The sequence below is a fragment of the Nyctereutes procyonoides genome, unplaced genomic scaffold, assembly GCF_905146905.1.
Source record: "Nyctereutes procyonoides isolate TBG_1078 unplaced genomic scaffold, NYPRO_anot_genome, whole genome shotgun sequence".
NCBI classification, from domain to species: domain Eukaryota; kingdom Metazoa; phylum Chordata; class Mammalia; order Carnivora; family Canidae; genus Nyctereutes; species Nyctereutes procyonoides.
Window position 1 is genome coordinate 79,642 of NW_026575101.1, and position 9,389 is coordinate 89,030.

The 9,389-nt window shown below is 38.2% G+C and overlaps 1 protein-coding gene across 1 annotated transcript; it reads left to right on the plus strand.

The window, feature by feature from the left end:
* The first annotated feature begins 1,342 nt into the window (after positions 1-1,342).
* On the plus strand, positions 1,343-8,138 carry LOC129514767 (endogenous retrovirus group K member 18 Env polyprotein-like). Its single transcript, XM_055333477.1, has 3 exons — positions 1,343-2,845; positions 3,806-4,271; positions 8,051-8,138. The coding sequence occupies exons 1-3, from the start codon at positions 2,644-2,646 to the stop codon at positions 8,136-8,138; spliced, it is 756 nt and encodes a 251-aa protein (XP_055189452.1). The 5' UTR covers positions 1,343-2,643.
* The last annotated feature ends 1,251 nt before the right edge of the window (positions 8,139-9,389 follow it).

Sequence of the window (9,389 nt, forward strand, 5' to 3'; positions counted from 1 at the left end):
AATGAATCTCTCCCTTTCCAATGATTGGTCTTTTAATCAATTGATACAGCATGGATATCAGCCTGGAAAAGGTTTAGGTAAAAATTTGCAAGGGGACCCAGCCTTTATAGCCCCCATTCCTAATCCGGCCCGACAAGGTTTGGGTTTTCCCCAGGGCCATTGAATCCTCCCCATGCATTGCCTCTCAAGTGGAAAACTTCCACTCCTGTTTGGGTAGATCAATGGCCCTTAGTGAAAGAAAAAAGAGAGGCTGCTGAGATCTTGATACAAGAACAATTAAACCTCGGCCATTTAAAACCCTCTACTAGCCCATGGAACACCCCTATTTTTGTCATTAAAAAGAAAACAGGAAAATGGCGGCTTTTACAAGACCTAAGAGCAGTCAACCGGGTAATATTTCCCATGGGGACCCTACAGCCTGGCCTCCCTTCTCCCTCTGCCATTCCGCTAAATTTTCAGATGTTGGTTCTAGACCTAAAGGATTGCTTCTTTACCATATCTTTAGCCCCTGGTGACGGGGAGCATTTTGCATTTTCTTTGCCCTCTACAAATTTGCAAGAACCCTACTATCGATATGAATGGACTGTTTTACCTCAGGGAATGGTTAACAGTCCCACCTTGTGTCAAGAATATGTAAAAAGAGCTATAATCCCTTTCAGGAAACGATTCCCTGAGGTATATTGTATTCATTATATGGATGACCTATTACTGGCAGCAGAGACCAGTGAACACCTGGCTAACGCCTTTCGGGTTCTTTCCCAATGTCTTAGCTCTGCTGGACTTCAAATAGCTCCTGAGAAGGTACAGAGAGAAGCTCCCTTTGAGTATTTAGGATATCTTATTAGTAAACAGAGTATTAGGCCACAGAAAATCGCAGTTAGAACCTCGCAATTAAAAACTTTAAATGACTTCCAAAAATTATTAGGTGATATAAATTGGCTCCGCCCTTCGCTGTCTCTCACCACTTCTCAGTTACAGCCCCTTTTTTCTATTTTAAAAGGGGACTCCTCCCCTTCATCTTTGAGACAGCTTACTCCAGAAGCAGAGGATGCCTTGGCTTTAGTAGCAAATAAAATTTCCTCTGCGCAGCTCCAACAAAGAGATTTGACAAAGAATGTTAACTTAATAATCTTAAAACCTGATGCTCTCCCTATGGCAGTGTTGTGGCAAACCCATGGGCCTTTGGAATGGCTCCATTTAGCTATGCATGTTTTGCATGTCATCAACCCGACGATTTCCCTTATATCTTTATTAATTGCTAGGGGACGGAAGAGATGCATCCAATTATTTGGACATGAGCCTCATAGTATTGTATGTCCTCTTTTAACCGCCTCATGGTAGAGGATGCATATCAAACCTCCCTGGAATGGCAAACATCTATGGCAAATTTTCCTGGTCAATTTCTTTTTCATCTTCCCAATGACAAACTCCTTCAGGGACTCTCCATCATTCCTACTATATTTGTCTCTCCAATTTCGAGTCAACCGATTAAAGACGCTCCCATCATATTTCCGGACGCCAGCAAAGACGGGCACATTGCCATTGTCTATCTGCATAAACAACATAAAAATGTCATTCAGTTGTCCTATAAGACAAAATCTGTCCAGAGGGCTGAACTTTATGCTGTCATGAAAACTCTTGAAATCTATCAAGAACCCTTTAATCTCTATTCAGATAGTCAATATGTCGCCAGGATATTACCCATTCTTGCTGATTCTTTCATAAACTCTAATGATGAGGAACTTTCGTGCCTTTTTCATAAAATACAGCAGCTGCTCTTAAAAAGAGTTTCACCTATATTTGTTTCTCATATTAGAGCACATTCTGGTTTACCTGGGCCTTTATCCTCGGGAAATGACTTGGCTGACAGATATACTCATTTATATTCTGTCATTGCTAATAAGGATTCTGTCGGTATGGCAATGAAAAGTCACTCTCTTTTCCACCAAAACGCTCGATCCCTACGAAAGCAATTCCATATAACTAGAGAACAAGCTAGGCAAATTGTTAAAAATTGCTCCCTATGTCCCCAATATGTTAACACCCCTTCCTTTGCCATTAATCCGCGAGGCCTTTTGCCCAATGATCTCTGGCAAATGGATGTAACACATTATTCATCTTTTAATAAATTACAATTTGTGCATGTTTCTATTGATACCTATTCTGGCATGATCGTAGCTTCTGCTCATTCTGGTGAAAGTTTTACTGATGTTCAAAATCACCTTTTTCACGCTTTTGCTTACATGGGAATGCCTAAACGATTAAAAACTGATAATGGGAGTGCTTATATATCCCAAGCTTTTAAAACCTTTTGTGAAACATTTCACATCCAGCATACCACAGGCATCCCTTACAACTCTACAGGTCAAGCTATTATTGAAAGAGCTCATCTTACACTTAAAAATACCTTACAAAAACTAAAAAAGGGGGAGATTATGGCAGGAAAGATGAAATATTCCCCCCACATGCACCTAGACTTAGCAATATTCATTTTAAATTTTTTGATTGTGCATGATGATGGATATACACCATCAGAAAAACATTGGGGAAAAAATACTGATCCACCCCTTATGGCAAAGTGGAAGGATCCTATGACAGGACAGTGGAAAGGCCCTGACCCCTTGCTTAGACAGGGTCGAGGATATGCTTGTATCTTCCCACAGGATGAGGAAGCGCCACGCTGGGTTCCAGCCAAATTTGTTAGAGATATCAAAACTGAGAAGGAAGATGAGTCGGCTGAACTTATGCCCTCCTCGGAAGAAGAAGACTCGTAAGACGAATCTGCCATCATGGAGGCAAATGAGGAAATCAACCTCGCAAGCCACAAGTTTGGTAATATCCTCTGGTAAACAACTAACCCCCTTGACTCATTTTCTGGCTTGCCTCAGCCTTCTTATTATCCCTCCCCCTGCTGAAGGAAAACTGTTCTGGGCTTATTTGTCCAGTCCTCCTGTAGCACAGCCAGTAACTTGGGAGGATCCAACCCCTAAAATTCATATTAATTTCTCTATCTTGGGGAACGGGGTCCCTAGTTTCTTCCCTTCTGTGCAATCTCCTATAAATTATTCCGGATTGGCCTTTCACCCTCCGATCTGTTTTCAAAAAGAAACCCATCCAAAGAGACTAACACTCTCTTGCTTGGGATCCGTGCCTGTAGGCAGAGTCCTAAATTATTCTACTTGGTCTCTCTTTCATGTAAAAGGTAAAATGCAATGGGCACAAAAGTATATACAGGCCTATTGGCAGAAGTTGGAAATCATTGGAGATGGGGTTCATGATTCCAAGAGTGCCCCTATTGTTATGAATCAATGTCCTTACAAAGGAAATGCATTAGAAGGAACCTATGCTTTTGATGATTGTCAGATGTATTCACCCAAGACCTTCTCTCCACATGAAGTGGACTTCCCAATATTTGATCTATCTCGATCAGCACGTCATACTTCCACCTCCACATTGGGTCCCATCCTAAAACCCCTTCGTTTAATTCCTAGCTATATGCGCATACCCAATGCGGAATTGCAAGAGCACACTCGAGCTATCCCGCGATCCATTTTATTGACTAGTACAGGAAAAGTACACAGAGATTTATGGAAGCTTTATGCTGCTTTTGACCAGATTTACACAAATGATAGCATAGGCTTTCCAGAGGCTATTCTAAATCCCACGTTCCGCGTTCGCACATGCGTGCCCCCTCCCTTTTTCTTAGTAATAGGAAACGGCCAGGTAACTGTCGAAAAAACTAAAACCTCTACCTTTTATCGACTTCATTGTCCCTCGTGCATATTAACAAATTGCATACCTATAGATAAGAAGATTGATTTCAACACAAAGTTATTCCTGGTGCAACAACCTCCATATTGGATGATTCCTGTTGATGTGAGAGGACCTTGGTACGCGAACTTTGGCATGCAGTTAGCTCAAGAATTGGTGAAGAAGCTAAGAAGAACTCCAAGATTTCTTGGACTTTTAATTGCAGGGATAGTGGCTACTATTGCTCTTATTGCTTCTGCTACTGTATCTGTTGTATCTTTGCATGAAAATGCTCAGACTGCTGAACATGTAAATGAATTTGCTAGAAATGTAACTGTTGCTCTCGATGCTCAAAAGAGAATTGATGAAAAAATTGAAGCACAGATTGAAGCTTTAAAAGAAGCCGTTTTATATCTTGGTGATCAATTTGTTGTACTAAAAACTATAACCCAATTGACTTGCCATGACGCTTATAAGCATATTTGTGTTACCCCTCTGCCTTTTAATGGTCATGGGAAAATGTACGTATGCATTTACAAGGGGTTTGGAATCATGCTAATATTAGTCTGGATCTCTTAAAATTACAACAAGAAATAAACGTCATTAGTCAAAGTATGTTGCATTATGAAGACCCCGGCGATTTAGCTGGTGAGATCTTAAATCAGTTAAATGGTTTTAATCCCTTCAATTCATTGAAATATTCCTTTTGGATATTTTTGGTATTAATAATCGGATTAATTCTGATGTATGTAATGTTTGCCTGCTCTTGCAGAAAATTCAATAATCAATTAAATTCCTCTAAGGCACAACTTCACTTTTTGCATTTGAAAAATATAGGGGGAGATGTTGGGAGCGGTCCCGCAGTGCGAGGCAAGGTTCCAAGTTGAGCCAAAGCTCCTTGTCGTCCCTAGCCAACCCGCAGTCCTGCGGCGCGAGGCAGGGTTCTGGGTTGAGCAAAGGCTCCTTGTCATACCTGGCCAACCTGCTGGGGCTGCACCTAGCTCTTCCCCCTTATGGAAGTAAATGTACATATTTGCTTCTCCTTTAAAATGTTATCGAGACAAGTTCCCATAAAGTAAGCAAGAAGGTGGCCTGACACATGACCACCTTGGCAGACATTACTTAATAAACAAACTTCACTGTTTAGTCTATATGTGGCATTCCTGCTCTATTGCTTAAACAAATAACAGGTGTTAGTTTCAAAAACAATGTATGTTTGTGCGTGAGATGTACTTCTCCTTAAAGAAATAAGCTGCCTGCTTTCAGAGGCTATATAAACTCTACATGCAAAAATAAAGCTTGTCCATTGCAGCCATCAGCTGCATGGAACCTCCTATCCCATGAACTTTTAGTCTCTTGTTTCTTTCTCATCCCCTTGCCCTCGGTTCCTGAATCCGGACCTTCTCGCGCCGGCCGCGACAGTGAACCAATGCATACCATTTACATTTTCCATTTTTGAAAGTTGGAAATATGAATTATCTTTTCTTAGTAAGAACTAATAGCTAGGATTACAAAATAGAGCTGCGGGAAGAGAGCTTAATAGGAAGAAGGAAAAGAGGAAAGAGAGAGCAGCTGGGAAGCTGTCCCAACCCATGTAAGGGCTTGAATTCTCTCAGATGTTGGGGCTCTTTTCCAGACATCAAGAACTGTTGATGTTTTCAAGGGATAGTGTTATTTAATTAAATAGAAGGAAAGGAGAAACCAATGTGTCAAACAATTTGCTCATACAAGTTACAGTTCCATGGATATATTATTTTTAAAGTAAATTAATGTCACAATTACAAAATATATGTGTAACTAATATCTTCTTGGATTCTGCATGATTTACTATTTTGCAAGGAGAGATGTTAATGATGTAGTATTTTAAAAAATGCTTTGAAATATAATTGACATGACATCACGTAAGGTTAATAAAAATGGTGTGTTCACTTGATTCATTTATATATTGTAATACGATTCCACTTTGGGGTTAGCTAACACCTCTATCACATCACATAATTATTTATTTCACGAGGAAGAAATTAAAATCTAGTCCTTTAGCAACTTTCAAGTTTACAACATGGTATTGTGGTCTATAATCACTATTTTGTGATCAGAGCTCCAGAACTCATTTATGTACTAGTTGCACACGATTTACTCTTCTACTATCCCTAGTGCTTTGTTATTTGTTTCTTCCTGTTGTTCTCCACTACCCTCAACAGAAGACAATGTAGGAAACCCACAGGAGGTGAAAGAAGTGTTTGACAGGAAAAGCTTCAGAGAACTGATCCCAGTTAGCTCCAATTTTTTCTGTTGGGGAAGATTGCCACTATTCTCCCTTTTGTCCTATAATACACAGGCCTAGCTTGCAAAGCAGGGTGGATTTTTAGGCCATCTCAAAGAGATACAACTAGAAAAGATAGGCTCTTTAAATTTTCCAATACAATTGTGGAAGTTGTGGTTTCGTGAGAGAATAGAATTGGAAGCCTATCAGTTCTAATTCAATCTCAATACCCACCCACTTAATTCTTTCAGTCAATGGTTCATTTCTTCTTAAATGGACAGGCAGATGGGTTTATTTGATAGGCTAAAAAGGGGTAAGAGTTGAATTTCTAGGCCAGTCCCACCTACCATTTTATTGGAAGTCAGCTGTAATTGAGCTAAAGTTGTTTTTCAGATCAACTTGGAGCAAAATATCGCCTCTCTGACAGACCTCTGGGAGGAGGTCAGATCTAGATCTGTTCAGATCTAGGTGGAACTTCAAGCTGTGACTAGAGAGCTCCATGGACCCACGGCAGAAGTTTCCTTTGAACTTCAGGATTCACAGATGGGCAGGGGAGAAAATTAAGGGGAAGACACAGATAAGCCTGATAACTCCCTTCTTGACAATGGGTAATTTCAGATTCATTGTATTAATTTCCAGGCCTTGAAGGAGGAAAAAACTAAGTACACTTCCTCAAGCCAGAAGCAGAAAGCTTGTAAGTCCCTCCTGTAGCAAAACAGGAGGGCAAAGGGAAAATCTGTTAAGGGTGAACTACATTATTGAACTATGTTAACAATGCATTGTTAAAAAAAAAACGCACACACAATGCATTGTTAAGAACAAGACAACAGGGATCCCTGGGTGGCGCAGCGGTTTGGCGCCTGCCTTTGGCCCAGGGCGCGATCCTGGAGACTCGGGATCGAATCCCACGTCGGACTCCCGGTGCATGGAGCCTGCTTCTCCCTCTGCCTTGTCTCTGCCTCTCTCTCTCTCTGTGACTATCATAAATAAATAAAAATTAAAAAAAAAGAATGCACACAAAAAAAGACCCTTAATGGGATGAATACCCAGCTTGTCAAAAAACAAAAACAAAAAAACAAAAAAACAAAAACAACGCTTAATGATGGAGTAAAGATAAATCTGTCAGTTTCTCATATGTTGAATATTCATCATATAGTCTATGCAGCTGTATCTCAGAATGCTGTTTCCATTTTTTTAACATAAAGCAGATTACTAGTTTATTCTTAGATACTGAATTGTGTCCCTTGTATGCCTAAATGAACTGTTATAAGACAGGACTTTAAATAGTATTTTGTTATTCTCAGTATTTTTTTCTTATTCTATGATCAGGTTTATGGTATATAGGCTACATTATTTTTGGAGATAGGCAAAAGATTATATGAAGAGCATATTCCTAGTTGGTATGCAGATATTCTGATGGATATTTATTCAGTGTTAAATAAAACTAGTGCTATATTAAATCATATGTCCATATATGTTAAGGTATGGATGTTGTACTTGTTGATTTATTAGTAGAGGAAGTGATCTTATTTATTTCTCTAGTAGGCTTGTTTCATAGGTTAATTCAGAGACTAATCATATCTTTTCAGACTCAATAACTTATGTTTCAAATTTTACAAAACTGTAACTTGGAAGTAATATATCAATTCTTATATCCTCCCTGATAATATAAGTAATATATCAATATCTTACTGGTACTTAAAATCTTATACTTCAAACTAATTTAAATGACCAATTTAAACATTTAAAGTAATTAAATATATCTATATAAATATATATAAAATACCTGACTCCAGAAGTGAATTTAAGGTGAAACTCATGAAACTGAAGCTCCAGACCCCAACTTGCACAGGTCCTTTTCCTTTTTCTTTTTCTTTTTTTTTAAATTCCTTAATTTTTTATTCCTGGTACCACTACCACAATTTACAGGGCAATATACCTGATGTAATTAAAAGAAAAAGAAAAAGACAAAGCTACAACAGATAAAAGACCTCAGGAATGTACATTTAATTGACACTACATTGCATTAATCAATAGCTGCAGCTTTTTGCAAACTGTGGCTTTCTTGCAGCTTTTTGCAAACTGTGGCTATGACAGTCCTGAACAAGAAGAGTTTCCTATTTAAGCTGCAGTAACTTTTCTGACTATGGATCATCGTTCCTCCTGTGGCAGATTTTTACAGTTCCTCTAATGCATTTGGGACGACTGTCTGAAAGTAACCTGCAGCTTTCCTGACAACTCCTCTCTTTCTCTCCTGCTAAGAACTGTAGCCCTTTTCTTCTGAAATTTTTTTAGAAACTTTTGCTACCGTATATATAAATCTGTTTTCTCTGTAATACCAACTATTTCTTGATTACCCTAAGAGAAAAAAAATTAAAAATCCTAAACATAGATTACAAAGAACATGCAAAGTCCATATGCATTTTGACTTTTATATCTATTTTTGAAGTATAATAATGAGAAAAGTGAACATATGTGTAGAGATGGCAAATTTTCACTGATGACGAGCAATATCCCATCAAGAAATAGAACATTACAAAAAAAAAAGGAAAGAAGTAGAACATTACAAGCACCCTGAACCCCCCATGTAGTTTTCTGGTGTCTACCTCCTTTCACTCAGAGTAAGCATTCTCAACTGACTGCTAAAAGCACAAATTATTTTCTCCTGTTTTGAACTTTATAGTCATGGAGCCATACAGTATATATATATATATTTGTGTCTGGCTTCTTTCACTCATCATGCTTTTATATCTACATAATATTTATATCTACATACTGCACTAAATATGCATATAAATACATATATTTATCTTTTATAAAACTCATCATCATGTTTGGGAGAGTCATCAGTATTTTCTGTGTAATTCTAGACTATTCATTCTCCTGGCCGCATAGTGTGCATTGTGTGAATATACCACATTTTGTTTATACGCTGTGCTCTTGATGGACATTTGGTAGTTACAGTTTTTGGCTAATACAAGTAGGTGTGATATGACATAAAAAATTATGTCTTTTCATGGACATATGTATACATTTCTAAGAGCCAAGTTACTGGGTCATATGTTTCTATATGTTTGGCTTTAAAAGATACAGTTTTCCAATGTAGTTGTGCGATTTATACTCATACTAGCAGTGTGTTAAAGTTTTGGTTGCTCTAGATTCTTGATAAAATTTTCCATTTTTTAAATTTTAGTCTTTCCAGTAATATTGGTGATTTTTATTTGCATTTCCATAATAAAAAATTTCATATTTTTTGTCATTGAGGTATTCCCATTGGTTCAGTACATTTTTGTGCACGTTTTAGTTGGATGTTTCTGTTTTTGTTTTTTTCCTAGTGATTTGTAGAAGTTCATTGTGTATTCTGGTATTAGCCCTT